This window comes from Condylura cristata, unplaced genomic scaffold (genome assembly GCF_000260355.1).
Source record: "Condylura cristata isolate star-nosed mole 26May11 unplaced genomic scaffold, ConCri1.0 scaffold00021, whole genome shotgun sequence".
NCBI classification, from domain to species: domain Eukaryota; kingdom Metazoa; phylum Chordata; class Mammalia; order Eulipotyphla; family Talpidae; genus Condylura; species Condylura cristata.
The window spans coordinates 30,514,136-30,537,835 of NW_004567122.1; the positions used below are offsets into that span (position 1 = coordinate 30,514,136).

Consider the following 23,700-nt stretch of genomic DNA (forward strand, 5'->3'; position numbering starts at 1 on the left):
CGAAGTACACTGCTGAGGGGAGCAACGGGGTGGGTCAGGAGAGGTCTGCCACGCCATGTGGTCACCTCCAGGGCAGGCAGGGATCGAACTCATGTGGAAGTGGCTTTAGCTTCTTAGTGCTGTGCTTTAACCCACTGCGCCACCATGGAGGGCCCTGAATAACCAATTTTTAAGGTAATGTGAAAGTCACTAGTGAGGGGAGGCCACTTTAAAGAAAAGTAGAATGATGACAGAAGTTTAGTACCTTTCTTACAGTGTTCTTCAAATGCACTAGTGTTCCACTGCCCTAAATCAGTATACATAAAGCCTTTTCCAAGACAGGATCTGGGGGGTGGACCATCTGCAAGATTAGGAAGGCTGACAATCACACAGCAATTATTAGAGTAAACTTCATAATAAACACCACTAATACAAAGAACTAGTTTGCAAACATAACGTATCAGACAGAAACCTTAGCAAATGCTTTCAAAGCTGCTGTTTAGACAAAATAGGGAGTTTAACAAAAAGCTACACAAAAAGAAAGCATATGTTTCTAGTTGAAAGTACAAAGTAGGTATCTATAACTATTTCAGAAAAGGAGGAGAAATCCAAGATTGTGATTTCATTATTGCAAGTCATAGGCAGAGAATGACAGGGTCTTCAGGCTATGAATAAACTGGCTCTGTATTCTCCTAAGGCCATCACTGTTACACTGACACAATCTCCACTCCTGATTTAATATCAAGAAGCTGTAAACTTAGTTTAATTTATTACACATATTACATGTATACAGATCATCAGTTTTGGCACTTCATATAATTTCCACCTTAGATAGTACTGTAACAAGGTGGTCCCCAGAAAAAGGGGAGTTTCCAAGTTTCTTGCCTTACCCAGGAAGGATGGAACTGAGCAGGGAGGAAAATAATCTGCAGAGACTGAAGAGCGAAGGAAGCAGGATGGGGAGCCAGAAGGAGACCTGAGGAAGCCACATGGAGCAGAGAGACATGTGAAGAAGCTTTATCTTGTTTCTTGGCCCTGGACTGGGTGAAGAGAGATATGGGTGAGAGACCTGTAGGGTGGTGACTATGGCAGCTTTTATCTTGATTTTGATTTTGCTCTTTTCCTCCCAGACTTGTCTGGCCATTTCTGACCCTTTTCTATGGGTCCCTGCTGGAAGGTGCTTTAGATTTGTGGCGGGCTTTCGAGTCTTGCTTTGGGCCAATCCCTTTTGGGTAGATTTTTACCTAGGAGGGGATGGGGAACTGTGGGTGTTCGATTTAGAAACGATACTCTTTGTCTTTTCTGTACTGCACACTGATTGTATTAGTTTCTTCCCATTATATGTTTTGTCTTGATGGAGTAGATGGCAGAACCTATTTAAATCAGGTGGTTTTGGGGTTCAAGAGTGTCCCTCTCCCTGCCCTGTAATAGTATTATTTAAAAGGAATCCAAGCTATAAAATATTTTCATAGGGCCCTCCCTAGTGGCACAGAAGGGTTAAAATACAGCACTAAGAAGCTAAAGCCACTTCAGCATGAGTTCGACCCCCGCCTGCCCCAGAGGTGATTCAGATGGAGTGGCAGATCTTTCCTGAACCACCTGCTGCTCCCCTCAGCAGTGTACTTCATCCGTCAGCTTGTTCTGCTCCCTGCTCTGTCTCTGGTGAATCCTCTCACTACCCCTGCAACACTGGTCTGTACGCACAACTAAACAAATCTTTAAAATATATATATTTTCATACTGGATCACCACAATAGATTAGGCTTTTATTACTTCACTGAATCTGCTGTCAAGGCCACCAGGGATGCCTGTCTTTCTTAACTTTCATCTTCCCAAATTCCCAGAAGTACTTCGTTTCTCCTTGACACAGTTTTTCCACATGACTTTTAAGGCACCTTCTCTTCTAAACATTCCTTTACCACACTGCCTACTCCCCTATTCAGTCTCCTTCCTTGGTTTTCCCAGCTTACTAGACCTCTAAATGATGACATGCCCAGAACTGGCCATTGTCTTTATGGATATCTGGTTGAGTTTCTGGCTTTAATAATAGCTTTCTGTATCTTTACTCCAAAATGTGTATTTCTAGAAGAGTCCTTTCCTAAGTGCCCAGACTCAAATATCCAGTTGTTCACTCAACATAACTTAGATGCTTAGCATTTCAAGTTTAACATATTCAAAATTCTTGATTTTCCATCCCAAAACAAACTCTGGTTTTCTCCAGATCAGTAAAATGCCAGCCCCATGACCACAGCAATCACAAGAAAATAAAGAACACTTTTGTCATTTATCATCTAAATGACACATCCATCATCTCATCATGCCAACTTTATCTGTATGCCCCAACTCTACCAAGTTTATCAACTTCAGCATCATCAATCTCACCCACACTACTGTGTCTTTTGTTGGTATTACTGCCATGGCCTTCTCACAGATCTCTCTTTTTCCACCCATGCAACAACCAGACATTCATATAAGTCGAATCTCCATTAAAAACCTCTACTGACGGGCCCTCCCTGGTGGTGCAGCGGGTTAAAGCACAGCACTGAAAAGCTAAAGCCACTTCCGCATGAGTTCGATCCCCGCCTGCCCCGAAGGTGACCACATGGCGTGGCAGACCTCTCCTGACCTGCCCACTGCTCCCCTCAGCAGTGTACTTTGTCGATCTGCCTGTTCTGCTCCCACTCTGTCTCTGGTGAAGCCTCTTGCCACCCCTGAGCCTCTGGCCTGTACCCCCAGTTCTGTATGCACAAATAAATAAATCTTAAAAAAAAAAAAAACTCTACTGAAGGTGTCCTTCCTTATCCCTAGAATCCAAGAAGAAAAACTTGTTAAACAAATAAGTTTGTTAAGGATGTTCATCTGGTGGGGGAGGAAGAGAGGCCTGTCACTACATCAGTACATCAAATTTAAGATATTAAATAACTGCTACATAATTTCAGTTGAGTTTCAAAAATTACTTAACATTTTCAGATTAGCAACTCTCACATCTACTTTCTGATTTCTTAGAAACTTATTTCATGTCCATAACAATCCTAACTGAATAATTATTTGTACCCAGTTTTGTAGCATGTACATCAATAAAGATTGTAATTGGGGAGAAAAAAAAACCCCTCTAGTGGGCTCTCATCTCCTTTCTGCCTTGTAATACCACAACCTCACATAATACTGTGTATCTATTTGCAGGCTCCCCTAAAGACATACTGTATAATTTATACTGTGTACTCAGAGCCTAGAGGAATGTCTGACACTTAAGTGATCAATAAATATTTGCTGAATAAATTGACAGACCACCAAATATTTTCTTTTAACTTTGGCATCTATGCTACAATCTGGTGAATACTGGTATCTGATTGCAGCTCTTTGTAGCTATGTCCTCAGGTTATTCTTAGAGTCCCAGGCACCCTAATTTATTTTTATAGTAGTTTCTTTTTACATCATTTTGTGCCTTTTTTCATCTCAGTTGTAATTTCCTTGGACTTCCCATAACCAATTCACCCATGTGCCATCACCATGGTCCCGTGCACTTCCCCCTCTCCCCATTTTTTATTCTATTCCCCACTCCACTCCCATAAAATGTCTCTGGTATATAGTTGTTCATTATTATTCTGCCCCACCCCCAACCCCGGTCCTTTATGCTCCTGCCATGAGTGAAATCATTCGGTATTTTTCTTTCTGGCTTACTTCACTGAGCATGATTCCTTCTAGCTCCATCCATGTTGCTGCGAAAGACACGAGTTTATCTTTTTGATTGTCTAGTAATATTCCACTGTGTATATGTGCCACATCTTTTAAATCCAGTCATCTACCTTTGGGCATTTCGGTTGATTCCACGTCTTTCCTATTGTAAATAAACCAGCAATAACCATGGGGGTACAGGTATTTTTCTGAATCAGTGTTTTTGTGTCTTTTGGGTAGATACCTAGGAGTGGGATTGCTGGGCCATATGGAAGTTCCATTTTTAGCAGTTTTAGAAACTCCAAACAGCTTTCCATAGTAATTGTACTAGTTTGCATTCCCACCAGCAATGAAGAGTTCCTTTTCCCCTTCATCCTCATCAGCATTTGTTGTTGCTAGTTGTTTTAAGATGCCAGACACCCTATTTTTTTTTTTTTACATCATTTTGTACTTTTTTTTTTCCATCTCAATTGTAATCCCTGCAGGTTTCCTATCACCATGTCACCCGTGTGCCATCACCATAATCCCGTGCACTTCCCTCCCCACCCCCGTTTTTGATCCCATTCCCCACTCCATCCCCACAAAATATCTCTGGTATATGGTTGTTCATTATTTTTGTTATTTTCTCGCCTGGTCCATTATACTCCTGCTATGAGTGAAACCATCTGCTATTTTTCTTTCTCTTTCTGGCCACTAAGCATGATCTTTTCCATCTCCATCCAAGTTGCTGCAAAAGACATGTGTTTCTCTTTTTTGGTTGCTGAGTAATATTCCATTGTATATATGTACCACATCTTTTTTATCCAGTCATCTACTTTTGGGCATTTGGGCTGCTTCCATGTTTTTCCAATTGTAAATAAAGCAGCAATAAACATGGGGGTGCAGGTATCTTTTTCAATCAGTGTTTTTGTGTCTTTTGGGTAGATACCTAGGAGTGGGATTGCTGGGTTGTAGGGAAGCTCCATGTTTAGCATTTGAGGAATCTCCAAACAGTTTTCCATAGTGGTTGTACTAGTTTGCATTCCCACCAGCAGTGCAGGAGAGTTCCTTTTTCTCTACCTCCTCGCCAACATTTGTTGTTGCTAGTTGGTTGAAGATGTGCCATTCTCACTGGGGTGAGGTGGTATCTCATTGTGGTTTTAATTTGCATCTCCCTTATTATGAGTGATGTTGAACATTTTTTCATATGCTTGTTGGCCATCTGCATTTCCTCTTTGGAGAAGTGTCTTTTTAGCTCTTCTGCCCATTTTTTGATGGGGTTGTTTATTTTTGTTGAGTTTCATCAGTTCTCCATATATTTTTGCGATCAGTCCTTTATCACTACTTTTGTGTTTTCCCAATTAGTGGGCTGCCAGACACCCTATTTTTGTCAGACAATTGTAACAAAGAATTCTATTTCTTTATCCTGGACTCCTTCCTTCAGCACCACAAGCCCTATGATATGCTATATTGGAGGAGGGGGTAACATAGAAACTCTCCTTTTACATATAATAATATGGACGTGACATATACAGGTTTATATACAGGTCTACAGACCTGACTTTGGCAGTTTGATAGAAAGCTTATGAGTTTTTAACGTTGTATTCCTGCAGAAATACCCCTTATGCCAAGAGGCACACTGTATATTCATAAGTGAGAAAGATAAAAGCCAAATGGAGCTATTAAGTATCAAATACAGAGAACTAAACTCATAATCATTTATTCTTTGCACAAATATTTACTGACCTACAGTGTGCCAGGCATTATATGAAGCCCCAAAGGAATGGTAGAGATGAAAACAGATAGGATTTGTGCTCTCATGAAGAGTAACCAAGAAAACAAATACATGAAATAAAAGAAAATGTGATTCATGTTCTTACAGGAGTTAAGCACGATGCTGACCTAGAAAAAAAAGTGGGGGTGAGGGACGGGGCACATGGTAGACAAAGTAAGGTCCTTTTCCAAGATGTCTATGTTCTAGTCCCAGAACTGAATGCATACACTGTATTACACGGCAAGGGAGAATGAATGATGCTGATCTTATAATCAAGTAATTGTCCTGGATTATCTGGGTGAACCCAAGACTATCACAAGGATCCTTTAAAATGGAAAAGAGAGGCAGAGGAGAGAGTCACAGAAAGAGATTTAAAGACACTGCACTTCTGACTTTGAAAATGGAAGGGGTGACAGCCTAAAAGTGAAGACAGCCTCTCAAAACTGGAAAAGGTAAGGAATGGGCTTCCTGCTAAAGCCTCCAGAAGGAAAGCACTCCTGCTGATAAATCCAAGTTTGCTCCACAGAGACCCATCTCAGACTTCTCACATTCATAAGTTTAATATAATAAATTCATGCTGTCTAAAGCCACGAAGTATGTGGACTGTTGTAGCAGCAAAATACAAATCACCACAGGAGCATCAGATAGCAAAATCAAAGGAATGGTTTCTAAAGAGTGCCATGTGAATTCAAAGGAACATGTCATGCAAAGAGCTGGCAATAAATGCATTCCAGGAAGAGAAAATCACAAAGCCCTGGGACCCAAGAGCTGAAAGAGATCCGTATTTCTACAGACTGAGAAAGGTCAGAGTAATTCAAGTGTGGAAACTAGGAGTGACAAGGTGGTAAATAAGAATAAAAATTTATGTAAGATAAGTTTAAGCAGGGCCTTGTAAGCTTTCTTAAGGAATTTAGATTGTATGTTCAGTGTAGCGGGAGATACTGCACGTAAAAATGCCATCATCTGCTTTGCGCCTTCTCCAGTGTGCTTTTTAACTGCAGCATCGCTTCCTTGCGCACAAGTCATAGCGCACAGCTCTGGAGCTTTACAGTGTATACCGCCCAGAAGAAGCACAATACTGCTTATACCCCTGAGGCTTCCCTTTCAGTCTTTGTTCACCAAAAGTAACTGTTAATCTTACCTTTCTCTTAAAGTACTTGGCATTTCAAGAATTTTAGCTTTACGTAAACAATCACGCTAGGTGGTTTTCAATTCTGAAATGTTTAGTGTTAAATATTACAGTATGTTTGTGAGATTTACCCACACTACTACATGAAGTAGAAGTTTTTTTAAACTGTCCGTTCCTGAATATATTTCTGCATGTGACAGTAACAATCTATCTGTTCTACTGTGAGAATGGTTATTTAACATTTGGATTGCTTCCACATGTGAACTACATTCTTTGTATTTTTTTTTTTACCTACGAAAACATTAGCAATTCTGTCATGTATATACCTGAGAATGCAACTACCCTCTGATATCCTATGAACTTCAGTAAATGCTGCCAGTTAGCCAGTGATGTACCAATTTACATTCCACCGGCAGTGGGTCATGGTGGAAGTTGCCCCATCCTTCCCAACAGCCAGAAATGTCAGTCTTCCTTAATTCACCAATTAATTCATTATTTAAGCCATTTTCTTGGGTGGGTAAACATAAGAAATTCATTGCCGTTTACAATCCCATTTCTTTTATAATAATGCTGAAATCTTTTCATATGCTTGCTGGCTGTTTAAACATTCCCTTTTACTGTTTGCTCATTGCCTTAGTACTTTGATTTGTTACACATAATCCTGGCTTCCATGGGAAGATAATATTAGTCAACTTTATTCCCTTGCTTGGATCTGGGTCAATGTGAGTGATTTTTAGTATGTATACGTGTATAGATATGTGTGTGTATATGTATATATGTATATACGTATGTATATATACAATTCGTTTTAGAGGTGCTAGTCCTAGACAGCGAGAAGGCTACAGAAATACAGGTATGTAACATGTGACCATCTAAAACACAGTTTCTCTTATTTAACCATGAAACCCTGAGTCAAATCATACTTTCTAAAAAGCATTCATCAATCCTACTTAGATACCTTACTCTTGCCCCACCCCTCATGCTAACACTGAGAGAGCAGCATACTCTATTGTGAACTGAATTTATTAACGGGGTCTTGAAAACACAAGCTTTACAAAACTTATTCACTGAAGGAGAGAAAATGCAAAGCTGATGAAATTTGCTTTAATGCCCTCCAGAAAAACAAATTAATTTTAGTAGATTGAAACTGAGTTATATGAACCCTAACACAAATATGCAGAGAAAATTGTGTTCAATTGATGGGGTTTTTGACTGCTGGCTCAAGAAAATTCTGCAACATCGTACAATGTTACCCCTCCTCTAGAGCAAGTGTCTGCCTGGAGTGCAGACACCTCTGAACAATAAATTAACTCTGTACAGTGTGCTTTACTGCCTTCCCCTGCATTCTGTCAGGTTTTCTCTCATTGTCTCTCCCCCTCAATGGCTTGTTTTGCTTGTTCTCTTTTCAAACTTTCCTCTCATCTTTGCCTTTCCCTACCTACATCCATTTTTTGTTCCTAGAATAGCAAGGTCAGAACAAACCTTTTTTGTTGGTGGTGCTGCAGTACACTGAGCTACTGGCCCAGAAGAATAACCTGTAAATTCTCTCCTCTATCAAACCTTCATAGGTTATATTTGTCATCTAACTAGGTCACCTCTGACCCTTTCAATTCTCTGAAGTGATCCTAAATGTCAACAGCTTCTGGGGCTGAGGCCGCTTTTCATCCCTGCCAGCTCCTGAAACAACTGCTGCAGTCCCCTCTGCAGCCCCAAGTAAGGAGACAAGAGAGCAGTCACAGACCAAGGCTTTCCGGCAGGCACTCTGCCAGCTTCTGCAGTGATGCCCTCCTCCGCCTGCACCTTCCTCAGCTGGTCTACATTTGAAGAGCCTAGTAAATTAATTTCCCCAGGGCACAGACAAAGTGGGGGTGGGGGTGAGGGAGTGTCTTAGGGGTAAAAAATGCAGTCTACTCGCCCTCTGCTGGTGAAAAGCCTGAATTACCACTGCTGAAACTGGAAAAAAAAATCAACACAGATAAGTTACAGTAAAACTTGTCTTTATTCTGCCTATTTGTCCATCTTAAGTAGCTCCTTGTTCCCTCTTCACCCTATGTGGCACCGAGGATTAATTAGAATGTTCCTAAATCCTAGTCTGAATTAATGTTATGCTGTCTTGAGCCCACTGTCCTTTGCCCTTCTAAGATCTGACTTAAAGCTCTTAAACGAGCTTTTGTCTAATTTGTCGCTAGGCAACTGGAAAATGACAACTAAACTCACTTCTGGAGCACCCTGCTTCAATACAACCTACCTAAAATAGTCATTTCATGTGAACAAAGATAGCCGCTGTTTGTGGTTTTGTTTTTTTGGTTTTTTTTTTTTTTTGAGACTAATTAGAAATACAATACAGGAAAGCAGTCTCTTCTGTGCTGGTCTATTAGAAAAGCTCACAAGCAGCTTTGTGCAAGGGGAGGTTATTAGCTGCCATAATTCACACAGACTTTTGTACCGCCTTTGCTGTCTTACGCATTTTGTTGGAATAAACCAACACATACAGGTTGGATAATTATTGTTTTTCGCAAAAAAAAGACAGCAGTTAGAATCTGACAAGTAATGAGAGAAAAGAATTAAGATTCTGCAATTTAGACTATTGTTTAATAGCGATTTATACTTCCTTATGAGTCTAAATGCCCCAAATCAAGGAAATCATAACCCCCCTCTATATCTGGCATTTTAAGTTTGACAGTCACACGACTCCTGGACCAGTTGGTATTGGTTAATTCCTTTGTCAGGTGAAAATCTCTGCAGCGAGTCATGGGACCAATCTGGGCGGTGTCGCTGTCCGCGTCTAGGGTGCTGAACTCTAGGCGTGGCTAGAGAGGTTCCCTTTACATGACAACTTCCGGTAGGGCGGGGCTGGGGTTGCGCGCAAAAAAGTGGATCCAGCTGCCACCTGGTGGTAGTTGAAGAATGTGATTTTGATAGAGTTCAAAAAGACTTTGGACTGAGACCCTAAATTCTGAACAAATTCAAGGGGGGGTTTTGATTTTGAATCTCGGATGACTTGGTTTTGGGGATAGCTGGTTATTTTTAAAGTCATAAGAGCTGTTAAGGTGAATGGAGAATTTCATTTCTGCCTAATAATTTACAAATGTATTTATTAAAATCTTTAACATTTCTTTATATTTAATTTACAAATGTATTTATATCTTTAGCATTTATTTAACAAACATATGAGTATTTGAAAAGTATGTATGTGTAGAAGGGGGTTAGGGGAAGTGCAATTATATCTAGGAAGTGGTAATAGGAATTTCTAGGAATTAAATTGCTGTTTCTTTTAATTTTCTTTCAGGCAGTGACCTGTTAGAGTTGAAAATAAAGGAAATTTATGGTATATTTGTTATTTTTACTTTGGGTATTTTTACACTGTTTTACACTATATACTTTTAAATAGTGATGCCTAAGCTACTATGAGAAATTTATGTCATTTTCAAGTGGGGAGACCTTCAGGCTGCTAAATAGATTTGATAATGACCCAAAAAATGGAAAGGGTGAAATACTTCACCCACACATTATTGTAACACAAACAATACAGAAAGGAGTATAGCATGTATATTTTTAGAAACTGAGGTCAAAATTCCAATTGACCATCAAATTTCTAAGTCTTTATAACTTCTTTTTCCTAATTAGTTTAATTCACTCTTCCCATCTTTTGAAACAAGTTACTATTATATAGCCAATCTTATATTCAGATCTATGAATTACAATGTAAAATAATTTCTAGCAAATTGAGAGTCAAATGAATCTTATTCTCAAATTATGTTATGAAACTCAGAAGAAAAAAAGACCTAGCCAGGAAACATGCTTGGCTTTGTTAGCTAATCCATTTAAAATTCTTGTACTTTCTAATTTACTCTTCTACTGATCTTAATATAGACATTTCTGTTTTAAGGTATAAAATTAATTTCAATAAAAAATAATTTCAGTTAAAAAATAGGCAATGAATTCAGAGTCACTACTTTAATTGTCTTTAATTATTAAAGGGAGGAACTTATTGGAGTTTAGTAAGAATCAGCACTAACCTAGGTCTGATTTGATTAAAAGTTCTTAAAATGTTCAAAAAGTTTCCCAAATACTTGTGAAATTTCATGGACTCAGGGTGAACATGGCAAACAATAACCAGGAGTAGGGACATGAAAGCCATCTGTTAAAATAAGAGTGTAATATAAATCTAGTCTATAAGTGGCATCGGTTTATACTATGTCTCATGTTACTGTGGAAGGCAGAAACATTACACGCGTATGTACATGGTGAACAATCAGGGGTATTGTCATTTAAAGCAACAGATGGTAGATGGAGAGCAGCTGCAATAAACTGACTTGTCTAAGAAGGACATCTAGATCCCCAAAGCTTCCTGTTTCTGCTAAACTGATTGTAAAAACCTCAAATGTGTGAAAAGACAATGGAAGAATAGAATTCTCAAATGGTGCAGTCTAAAGCAGCAGGTGTGACTTATAGATGATAAGTAAAAGTATATACTAATTCTGGGAAGAGCATCTGGGATATAGAAAAACACTGATTAATAAAATTCACAGTTTTGAAGTATCTACAAATAACTGAAAAATATTAAAAAAAGACATTTCTAATTAAGAAATTTGAAAGACAGCATGATAGCACCGACACTGAGGAATATAGGGGAGCCAAATAAGCGATCAAGAAAACATAATAAGCAAAAATATTAACAGGCAACTATAAATCAGAGACATCCAGCAGGGGCAGGGGAAAGGATCAAAATGGTGTGATGTGCACAAGGGACTATGGTGATGATACAAGGGTGAATTGGTGGTGGGAATTCTACAGGGACTACACATTAAGAAGACAGCACAAAAATGAACAATGATGTAAAATATCATTATACATAAATTTACAAAAGAAATTTGAAGGATGCTTTAGTTTTAGAATCAAATTATTAAACTTAATTATTAGATAAAATATTGTCTCCTAATATAATGTACTGAACAGGGCATGTCAAAACAGATAAATAAGAGGGCACAATAAAATTCTAAGTTGGGGGAAACAATGCTGTAAAACGACTAACAATGGCATTCATTAAAACAATAGCATTCATAAAACATGCTCTTTAAACTGGTTTCGCGTGGCTAACTCTGCAGGACCTCAAGCGCACCTGTCCGCCCTGGCTAATGTGCATGGGTGAGCACACTCCCCAGTAAGGCCAACAAACAAGTCAGCAGAGCACAGTGCACTCTGTCCTGAAAATAGCTGCAGCCCACTACTTTGTTTCAAGTAGAAGGAACAAGAAGCCCCAGGCCCGTACAAACATGCCCCCGGTTCCCTACACATTTCCTGTTTTTCCCTGCACGTACAGACCCTACATATACCCATGGGCAGTCCTGATAAACAGACTCTGGACTCCAGACCCCAGGCCCCAAGCTTCTGCTTCATTCTCTCTCATCTCCAAGTCTCCTACGTTCCAGTGAACGTAGTGGTCAGCGCACCCCTCTGTGGGTTAGCAAGTTTCGTTTAAAGAAAACTAGAAAAACCTAGTTTTAATAATAAAGGACATTATTGGGACAACTGGGGAAATTAAAATATGGAATACATATTCATTCTATTCATGTTAAATTTCCTGAGTGTGACTACTGTATTTGAGAGCTTGTTGGAGGTTCTACCTTTTGTCAAAGAACAATCCATCACTACTGGGGAGACTACCATTGAACATGCAGCATCAAGGGGTTTTGGGGGGGACACACAGAACATACACTGAGCAGTGAGGGAGAAAGGGAACACCCATGCAGGCAGACAGATCAGCCAAAACAACACTGGCAATCAATAGCGTGACAGTTATCACTGCTAGGTTGCCCTCATATCCGTGATCACTGTATTTGAAGTGACATAGGAGAACAACCCTGTTCACAAAAGGTACATGATGAGATAATGTTGACATAATGTCTCTGTCAGCTATTGTCACATTATACAGTGCAACAAAACACTCCAAAGCTTGGTTGCTCAAAACAACATGAATTTCTTCTCATGCTTCTGAAAGTCAGCAGATTTTGCCTGAGATAAGCAGCTGAGCTGAGCTGGGCTTCAGTATGTAGGTTCTCTCCAGGGCTGTCCTGTACTCACACTTTGATCCATGGGCTATCCAGACAATGTATTCATGAAGATTATTTATTAAAATGAACAGGGAAAGCCCAGTTACTGCAATACATGTCAAGCCATAATTTGCTGTTCCCAGGATTACTGCAACAATTTATCAGACTGGGTGGCTTTAAATAAAAACCAGAAAATTATTTTTTCCAGTTTCTGGAGGCTAAAATCAAGGTGATGGCAGGGTCCTGCTCCCTCTGAAGGCTCTAGAAGATCCTTCCTCTCCTCTCCTGGTTAGTGAGGATTGCCAGTAATCCTTGGTATTTTGCATCTTGTAGCAGTTGATAACTGTCCAGTATCTACCTCCATCACAAAATGGCCCATCTGCCCTGTTTGTGCATCCCCAAATCAGTCACTGGATCCAGAATTCACGGTAATTCAATATAACTTGATTAAATCTCCAAGACCCCATTTTCACCTGTGGTTACACTTCACAGGTATTGGAGTTTAGGGCTGCAACATATTTTACTGAGGGACACAATTCAACCCCACCTGCTAATAACCCATTGGCCAGAGCAAATCACACGGCTGTGCCTAGAGTCAAGGGGTGGGAACATATACTAAACCCAAGGTGAGGCCACAGTTTATCACATGGCCAAATCAACATCAAAAGAGTATTCCAGGGGAAGTGATTACTTTTAATAATATGTATAATATATAGCTACATATATTATACACATTATACACATTTGTACTATCTATCAAAACTGGTGAATCCATCAAAACTGGTTAAGAGTATATAGTCATTTATCATTTAGTGTATCAAACATAATTCCAGACTTAGGAAAGGAGAAGTTCTAGTCAAAAAACTACTGCAATAGCAGAACTCAGATCATAAAAGCTGCAGATATCTCAACATGTAACAAAAATAAAAGCTCTTTAACAAGAATAAAATTAATTTTTAAAAATTATTAAGTGGGTAAGCAGGAGTAGCAGAAACTTTGTATGGGAGTGAGCAGATGGCATAATCAGGTGTTTTTGTTTGTTTGTTTGTTTTAAGATTTATTTGTGCACACAGAACTGGGGTGCAGGCCAGAGGCTCAGGGGCGGCGAGAGGCTTCACAAGAGACATGAGTGGGGAGTAGAACAGGCAGATCGACGAAGTACACTGCTGAGGGGAGCATCGGGCGGGTCAGGAGAGGTCTGCTACGCCATGTGGTCGCCTCCGGGACAGGTGGGAATCGAACTCATGCTGCAGTGGCTTTAGCTTCTTAGTGCTGTGCTTTAACCTGTTGCGCCACCAGGGAGGGCCATAATCAGGTGTTTTAACAAGAACTTTTTTCCTATGTGATTGACAAATTCTCAGAATAAGCCATTAAGTGGGAATTTCTATATCTGGGGACTTAAATTTTGGGACAAATTAAAGTTCAGGAACCTGTGGGAGAAACCTCACTAAAATCTGGTCAAGCCAAATCAACTGGTAAGAAATGGGCCCTCTTCTTGTAATTCTTCTGAAGCTTTAAGATATTTCAAAGTAAGATTAAAGCTTGTAAGTCAGCACTTAATAGTTTTGGAGTGAATCCCTGTTCTGCAAAAACCATATGACATTCTACTAAGTGAAGAGCAGTTTTTCAACTCATTAGAACATATTTTGATTTAACTTATGAGGTTGGGATGAATTATTTGGAGACTGACTATATTAAGATTTCTTATTGGTAACTATATTTACTAGCTCTCTACTATATGCTAGTGAGAACAGATCTTAAAAGTTCTTATAAGAAAACTGTAGCTATGTATGTTGGTGGGTGTTAACTATACTGAATATAGTGATCATTTCCCAATACATGCAAATATTGAATCATTATGTGGTACACCTAGAGCTGATTATATATTTTCCATGTCTATTGTATTTCAATAAGAACAAAGACTTCCTATGATCTTGTAAGCTCTTCTATAATGTGTGAATTACTGAGAAAAATAGCCCTTGTAATTTTTTTTTACAGATTTATTTATTTATGCATACAGAGCGGGGTACAGGCCAGAGGTGCAGAGGCAGTGAGAGGATTCACCAGAGACAGAGTGGGGGGCAGAACAGGCAGACTGACGAAATACACTGCTGAGTAGAGCAGTGGGTGGGTCAGGAGAGGTCTGTTGCACCATGTGGATCACCTCCAGGGTGGGGATCAAATTCATCCTGAAGTGGCTTTAGCTTCTTAGAGCTGTGTTTTAACCCCCTGTGCCCCCAGGGAGGGCCCTCCTTGTAGTTTTTTAACCAAAACTCTGTAGACATATTGACTAAGGATAAACATGTCTTACTTATAGAATTCCTTGGAACTTATTCAGAATATAAGAAGAACTACTACAAGTCAACAGGAAAAATATAAGCAATCCAATGTAAAAAATCACCAAGAGAACTGAATGACCCTCCTCCCATCCAAGGGATAGTCAGATAACTACAAATACATTAATGTCCCACCTCATTGGAAATTAATAAGCAGAGAAATGCAAAGTAATAACAATGAGATTACAAGAATAGTTAAGAATTTTAAAGACTGGCAATGGTAGGTATTGGTAAGAATTTGAAAACTAAACTTCATTGCTGATACTGAAAAAGACATACTAAAAAAGGCAAAAGGAGTCCTTAATAGCTAAGAGCTGGCCTAATACTCACCTCTAGGTCATGACTTTCTCCTGTTGAACAAAAATAATTTCAGAGAATACCAACATTTTAGTTAGTAAGGTCACTCTGTGACTGATGGATCAAGAAAAAAACCAGAGCATCCACTAGTCATGTTTGAATAAAGACAAAAATCAACACCTAATTCATAAAAGTGACCAAACATCTTTCCATCCCAGCTAACACAAATTACGAATCACATCCTATTTACCAATCACAGCTTTAGCATCCTCATCTCATTTTCTACATAAAACTTGCTAATATATACAATCATAGAATTAACTCCATTTCTGACAGTGTCCAATCCAGAGCAAAGTTCTACTTCAAATCACCCCCAAATTATCTTAATACAAAACTCTGCAGACATATTGGCTAAGGATAAACCATAAGTCCCGACACCTTCTTACTAAACCCCACAACTCTTGTGGTGTGCCACCTCCCTTGCTGTATTAAGTTAGAAAATACAACTGTCAACTACAAGTGCTCCCGATGGTCTATTGCCAAAGGGCATTGACAGGCACCCTGGAATCTTACACAGCAAAGGAAATGAATGAACTAGAGCAAACACATATGGATTTCACCTTGAACTAAATAATGGAGGAAAGACATTAGATTCAAAAGATTACTTACTATACTATGAGGTAATCTGATTATATTAGGCAGTCTTGTTTCTTTCATAATAAAAACATTATTCTGTATGCTTTATACCACTTTTTAAAGGAATTACAAGTTAGGGATACATATGTAAGCTAGGAGTCAAGATAGCTAGCTGAGACTGAGGGACATCAGGTCAGGACGTCTTTAATGTTTCATTCACCTTTTTCCCCACTTGAAAAGTATGTTTTAAACTTCTCCTTAGTGGCAGTAATTATTTCTATAGCATCTAGGAACACATAAAATGCTGAACAAGAATGGGAAATCACCAAATGAGCAGAAGACTATTAGAAGATACATTGTAGGACTTATGCAGCCATGAGTAGCTGTGTGAACTGGGCAAGTGATTTCATCATTCAGGCCTTAGTTTCTCCATTCCCTAAAACAAAAAAGGTAGGGGGGGGCCCTCCCTGGTGGCACAGTGGTTAAAGCGCAGCACTATGAAGCTATCACAGCCACTGCAACAGGAGTTTGATCCCCTACCAGGGACATGACCCACATGGTGTAGCAGACCTCTCCTGACCCGCCTGCTGTTCTCCTCAGGAGTGTATTTCAGTATATCTGCCTGTTCTGCTCCCCTCTGTGTCTCTGGTGAGTCCTCTCACCCCTGCACTTCTGGCCTGTATCCCAGTTATGCATGCAAAATAAATAAATCTTAAAAAAAAAAAAAAGGCAGGGGGAGAGGGATCTCATCTTTCCAAAGTAACATATCACTCTTAAATGTTCTATGATCTATGATTCTAAAAGAAATTCTCAACAAGTATCTCCCACTTACTATCAGGCCACTGCCAATATATGTAGTCTATTGTTCCATATTGTACTACGAAATCTAAAATTAATAATTTATCTTCATTTATGCACTATATAATCTTGGAAGCATTATATAGTGATTAAAAGCACAGACTGTGGAGTCAGAGAAAACTGAGTTTCTTCTCTAATATTCATGAGTTTGGGGAGTGGTATAACCACTTCAGTCTCAGCTTCTTTGCTTAAAAAATAATGCTTATCTCATAAGGTTTTGCAATTATTTAATTGGTTGTTGCATATAAATCTCATAACACAGTAGCAGGAAAGAGAAACCATGCTTAATATAAATCACAATCATGAGTTAAGAGCCAGCTGATTCCTCAGTATGTGAGAATTCTGAGGGATAGACTGGAATTGTGGAAATCAATAAGCTAATTGGCCAGTTCCCCTATCAGTGTTCCTAGAGGACGCCAGGTTCCTCAAAGATAACCGCTGCCAGTCCCCTTTCCTTTGGCTTATGGATCACTTCCTCCAAGCCCCACCCTTCGGAGCCCCAAACCCCATTTTTTAGGCTCCAACTGCGTAAGACATTATACAGGATCTTTTTTGCCTCTCCCTTGTTTCTGGGTGGACTTCCGAAGTAGCTTATTACACGCCCTGCTTGCTAGCGCGCAGGTAACATGACGTCATCTTGAGTGAGTAACCTCATTGGCCTCTCAATTCCCAAGGACTTTTTTTTTTGAAAGGGAATTAACAATGCGCGCCTGCCGTTGCTCTGACAACAAACTTTCAAACCACTACCTCATTCTCCAAATGAGAACACATCTATTAATACATTCAACCGACTGGGAGTCGAGTTGCTTGATGCAAATTTTCCTCCGGGTGCAAAAAAACAGCTTACTGGCTTGGCTAACCTTTGGCGGCGCCGCGATCAGAGGCCAGCAAAGGCGAAAGCAGCGGGTGTATGAACCTGTTGGAAAAGCAAAAGTTTTTCTGCAACAGGTGGCTGCCGCTGCAGAGTGCTTGGGAGAACAGATGGCTGCAGCACGTAGAGAACTCTTACGGCGCAGGCAAGTGAAGTCTCTTCTCCTTTTACTATATGTTTCTGTGGGGGGTGCGGCAACCATTCGCTATTCTGTGGCGGAAGAGATGGAGAGTGGTTCCTTTGTGGCTAATGTAGCTAAGGACCTGGGGCTGGAGGTGGGGAAGTTGGCTGCTCGCGGGGCTCGGCTCGTTTCTGAGGGCAACAAACTGCACTTCCGGCTCCACCGCAAAACGGGAGACCTGTTTGTGAAGGAGAAGCTGGATAGAGAGTCACTTTGTGGCAAAGCAGACCCGTGTGTTCTGCACTTTGAAATAGTCCTGGTGGAGCCACTGCAGTCCTTTCGTGCTGAGGTCAGAGTATTTGATATCAATGACAATGCCCCCGTTTTCCTAAACAAGGAGCCGGTTTTAAAGATTCCGGAGAGCACTCCCCTGGGTTCACGTTTTCCTCTGCAGAGCGCCCAGGATCTGGATGTGGGCCTCAATGGTCTGCAAAACTATACCTTAAGTCCCAATGCCTATTTCAACCTACACACCCGCTTCCGCAGTCATGGGCCCAAATATGCTGAGCTGGTGCTGAATAAACCGCTGGACAGAGAGGAGCAGTCTGAAGTCAACTTGACCATTACAGCAGTGGATGGCGGGTCTCCGCCCAAGTCTGGCACTGCCCACATACGCGTGGAGGTTCTGGACGTCAACGACCACGTTCCTCAGTTCTCAAGGCTGGTGTACCGCACTCAGGTACCCGAAAATAGTGCCAGCGGTTCTTTGGTGGCCACAGTGACTGCCACTGACTTAGACCAGGGATCCAACAAGGAGATAACTTACTCTTTGGCTCAAAACCCTGAAGCAATTCTCCAGACCTTCCAAATTGACTCCCAAACCGGAGAAGTTCGACTAAGAGGGCCCCTGGATTTTGAAGCCATTGAAACGTATGACATCGACATTCAAGCTACTGATGGAGGAGGCCTCTCTGCTCACAGCAAAGTTCTAGTGGAAGTGGTGGATGTGAATGACAATCCTCCTGAAGTGACCATCTCCTCTGTGTCCAGCCCGCTCCCTGAGGACTCCCCACTACAGACAGTAGTTGCCCTTTTCTCTATCCGAGACCGGGATGTTCGAGTGGGAGGAAAAATCACCTGCTTCCTCAGAGAAGATCTTCCCTTTGCAGTCAAGCCTACCTTACGGAATTCTTATTCTCTGGTCACTAACAGAGGTTTGGATAGGGAGGAGGTTTCAAGCTATAATGTCACCCTTATTGCCATGGACACTGGGCCACCCAATCTGTCCACGGAGACGATGATAGAGGTGTTAATATCTGACATCAATGACAATCCCCCAGTATTTCTGGAAGACTCCTATGTCTTGACTGTTCGAGAAAACAACAGCCCTGCCATTTTTATTGGTAAAGTCCATGCCGAGGATCAAGATATAGGTGAGAATGCCCAAGTAACATATTCTCTACTGCCTCCACAAAGTGGAGACTTATCAGTCTTTGCTTACATCTCTATAAATTCAGACAATGGGAAGCTCTATGCACTAAGAACCATGGACTATGAGGCCATTAAAGATTTTCAGTTTGTGGTAAAAGCAACTGATGGGGGCATCCTGTCCTTGAGTAGCCAAGTTACTGTCAGAGTGGTTGTCCTGGATGACAATGACAATCGTCCAATGATTCTGTACCCACTGCAGAATGGCACCTTGCCCTGCAATGACCTGGTGCCCAGGTCTGCAGAGGCAGGCTACCTGGTGACCAAGGTTGTGGCTGTGGATGGTGACTCAGGTCAGAATTCTTGGCTTTCATATCATCTACTTAAAGCCACTGACCCTGGGTTATTTTCTGTTCAGCAACAAAATGGGGAAATCCGCACACTGAGGCAGATATCTGAGAGAGACCCCATGAAGCATAAACTGATCATTCTTGTTCAGGATCATGGCCAACCAGCTCTTTCCACTACTGCCTCACTAAACATTCTGCTGGTGGATGGCTTTTCTGAGCCATATCTGCAGTTCCGGGATCCATCCAACCATTCTACAAGGGTAAATCCATCCACTAAGTATCTGGTTATCTCTCTGGCTGTACTTTCCTTTCTCTTTCTCCTCTCCGTCACAGTTATTTTTGTTATACATATCTACCAAAAGATTACTAAATATAGAGAAAGGTTCACAATTCAAGAGCATTTCTATGATGACTGTAATTTCCCTAACAACATAATACAAGCAGGAGCCAATGGAACCTTAACCCAGCCTTGTTCCTATGAAATATGCTCAGCTACTGGCACTGGCACTAGTGAGTTCCGGTTTCTTAAGCGCTTTATGCCCAATTTCCCCTTCCCTCATGGCACTGGAGAGCCAAAAGCAGAGGCTCGCTCTAATTTACCATCAAATCCCAATAGAAATAGGTCTCGGGGGTCAGAGGGCCATGTCCCAGGAGCAGATGACTACATGTAGCGCATATTCATGAGCATTACTCCTGTCTCTCATGATGGTTCATTAGCCGTGGTCCTAGAAATGCTTACTTTTGTAGAGAGATCCTGCTATTTTGCCCTTAAATTATTTCCCACTAGAAGGTGATGCATGCACAGGGAAGAGAACTAGCTTTTACTTTCAGTATATCAGGAAACAAGTTTGAGAAACAGAGGTATAGCTTATCCTTACACAGAAATTTCTGTATTTTTGTGCCTTGGTAAATGGAGATCATCTCCGAATCAACTGCTTGCATGGCAGCATTCATAATCACACAAATGCCTGGATGAATACCTATCTTCACGGCTAGCTAGATGGGAGGAGGGGTAAAGGAAAGAAGGAGGAAAGAAGGAAGCTTTGTTTTATTTGCAAGTAAAGGCAGATAAAGGCTAAAGACACTCAGACCCAGGGGCTAGATGTGCTCAGAACCACTTCCAAAATCTCCTGCAAGTTAAAATGTGAACTGTCCCCCTAGGCTAAGTCCTCCAACCCTAGTAATCCCAGAATCTTCTTTGAGCAGGGAAGAGAATTAGTCTAAATATCTCAGAATTGTTTGCAGATATTGTACAGAAAACCACAGAAAATTTGTGTGCTTTATATACTGGAGACAAAGACACTGGACCCACCACCAGGAATGTCTCCATTTCAAGGGATGCCCTTTCTATCGAATAATTAAGAAATTTATGATTGACAGTGGAGACCTTTTCAAATCAGAACAGGATAGGTAGAGAAAGCACTTATGGTAAATAAAAAATTAATATTTCTAATATAAGCACAATTATGAGATTTGTTGAACGAAGCAAAATACAGGCTTCATTAAGTTCTTAGTTCTTTTTATCATAATAGCTGCAGTTCTTCATTTATATGGGCACCATGTGATGTTTGGTCAAGTAATTAAAGGAAGGGGTATGGCAAGAATATTGGAAAACATAGAAATGAACTTTGAAAAATTTGCCAAATCATGCATTTTGCAGAGTATGGAGAAGTGAAGGAAGGAGACGATTGGGGAATATTCCCAAAAGATGGCGCTGGTGACAGTCATCACCCCTATTTTCCTAAGGATGCAGATTTGGACCTAAAACATGTAGATACAATTTTATTAAAAGCAGAAAACCTGAAAAACACTGGAAAGACTTTTTTCAAATCCCAGTCCTGGGAGACGACTATTTTAAAGTAAACAGAAGTTTTAAAGACTGTTATTGAGAAAGTAAGTAGATCCAAGCTACAACTTGTAGCTTTCAACAGCATGCTGAATATCGGTGCTTGTAAACTGAAGATGTCCCATTGGCAGGGAGCAACAGTGGCCTTTGAAAGAGACCCATCAAATACCAAGGCACTGTACCAGGAAGCTTAAGGATAGCAAGGATTAAAAGCATACTATCAAGCAGACTTATCAGAAGCTGAGGAGATGGTACCAGAAGATAAGACTATTTAGGGAGAATTTCTGAAAGTCAAACAAAATATAAAGGCAGAGAAAGAGAAAGAAAAGGCAGGATATATTGATACAAACATGTTGGCTTAAAAAGATACTTAAGTTTGCTTAAATATAACATTTGATTGTACACATGCAATAAGAAAATTAAAGGGGTTCTGTCAATTATATGTGATCCTTAATGTGTTGACACTTCCATCATTTTTGTACTACTAGTAAGGGTTCACTCTTAATAAAAAGTGCTATAAAATACAGTGAGGTTGATTTTTTAAAATGACTGCATTATTCATTTAGATAACAGTGTCTAACATATTTTTGAACTCCGAGAGACACATCTGATTGAATAAACAAGTGACAAACTGAAAAAAGTCACCCAGCTCATAAACAGTCTCCAAAATTGTTATTGATAGATGTGGGTTTCTTACAGGCTTGTAGTAGTTAACAAGTGATATCAAATACATTATAGAAACACAATAAAGAAAAAACATTCAGTAAAGTTATGGCCTTAAGAAAAAAAGGCCTTACGACATTTTCAGGTAGTACAAGACTTAATTTTAAGTCAGTTTCTCATTTTAGCATTATGAAATGATGGAAAGTAAGATATTTCTTAGCAAAACCATTCACAAAATGAAATGGAATAGGGTAACAAGTTGGTCTTTTATCATCACTCTTTTGCCTCGTTATGTAAGGTTCTCTCACTCTAAAATTAAGGAAACCATTATTAAACATTAACATACTTCAAGGATGCTATCTATACTACTAACTATACCTTAGAAGTTAAAATTTTCCTTTTAAATAAAACTTTAACATGCATCTTATTTTATACAAAAGTGTAAATTCAGATTCACAAGGACATGTCCAATACTGGAGAGCACAGTTATCTATAACTGAAATTTCAATACTTTTCTTAAAATATTTCCCTTAGAATACTTTTCAAAATATACCTGGTCATAAGTTTTGATGTTAGCCACAGTCTTAGAATATGACTGAAGCTAAAGATCTAGCTGTCTAGCTGGTGGCCAGGATTTACTAAATTTTAGTGCTATAAACTTTTAAATGGTGGAAATGCACAGTGCAGAACTGTCTTAAATATTTTCCTTCATATTTTAAGGATACACAAAGCAAATACAGAATTTGCTTATACATAACATAGAATTTTATTGTTAATATTGTAATATTGCTCATTCAGAATAAAGGCCTTTCATTCAGAAAACATAGATTAATGTTCCAGTGTGCTGGAATTAAGATTGGTTAAAGTGTGCTTAAGTCAGAGGCTTCAGTTAGAAAGGACACAGAATTAACTTTTCTAAGTAGATGGTTAAACACCTTCATCTGATTGCATAATTATCACTAATTTAATTATATTCAATGATATGCACATAAATCAATGGAGCCTGGCTTGATGTCAAGGAAAAGGAAATGATATAGATCAGTGATTTTAAGATTCTAAAACAGTGAATTTCACACACAGAAAATAGACAGAAAATACAGATGTTAATCTCTCCATGTATGACATTATACTAACATGAAACAAACTATCATTTCATAGCATGATTTCATAAAAGAAATGTTAGACAACCTCACAAAGGAACTATAAAGTTTTATAGAAAATGTATTTTGCCATTATTTTTCTCATTTTTGCCTAGATCTGTGAAAATGCTGCCATGACTTCAGTTTGGGTACTATTGGATTAAATAATAATCTAATCTCATTGTTATTCAGATTTTAAATGACCAAGACAATTACAATTGTACCTGATCCTTAGTAATTAGGACCACTCAATTCATTGAGTGTGATGTCAGTCATCTGTATTTAGAGAGGACTCTATAGAGAAGACTCTATATACCAAGTGAGATTAACTCCAGGTCTCCATCAGTGAATAAAGATTAAAAAATGCAAATACTTTGGACAATTACTTTCCCTTAAATGTCACTGATACTAGAACTCTTTGTATTTATTTGGATCTATAACCTAAGTGCCTTAAAATGCTCTTGTGTAAAAGGTCATGATTAAATAATAAAATTACTTTATTTAACTTTGAAATGTATATAGAAATGCATTCCTATTGGAAGGTTTAAGTTATAAAGAATTTAAAT

The 23,700-nt window shown here is 39.6% G+C and overlaps 1 protein-coding gene and 1 pseudogene across 1 annotated transcript; both read left to right on the top strand.

Moving 5' to 3' along the window:
• The first annotated feature begins 17,617 nt into the window (after positions 1 to 17,617).
• On the top strand, positions 17,618 to 20,159 carry PCDHB1 (protocadherin beta 1). Its single transcript, XM_004686820.1, has one exon. The coding sequence runs from the start codon at positions 17,698 to 17,700 to the stop codon at positions 20,155 to 20,157; it is 2,460 nt and encodes an 819-aa protein (XP_004686877.1). The 5' UTR covers positions 17,618 to 17,697; the 3' UTR covers positions 20,158 to 20,159.
• A 327-nt stretch (positions 20,160 to 20,486) lies between these two features.
• LOC101623889 lies at positions 20,487 to 21,412 on the top strand (annotated as a pseudogene).
• Positions 21,413 to 23,700: the final 2,288 nt, after the last annotated feature.

Coding starts and splice junctions, on each gene's coding strand:
- PCDHB1 (XM_004686820.1), top strand. CDS start 17,698: ATGGCTGCAGCACGTAGAGAACTCTTACGGCGCAGGCAAGTGAAGTCT.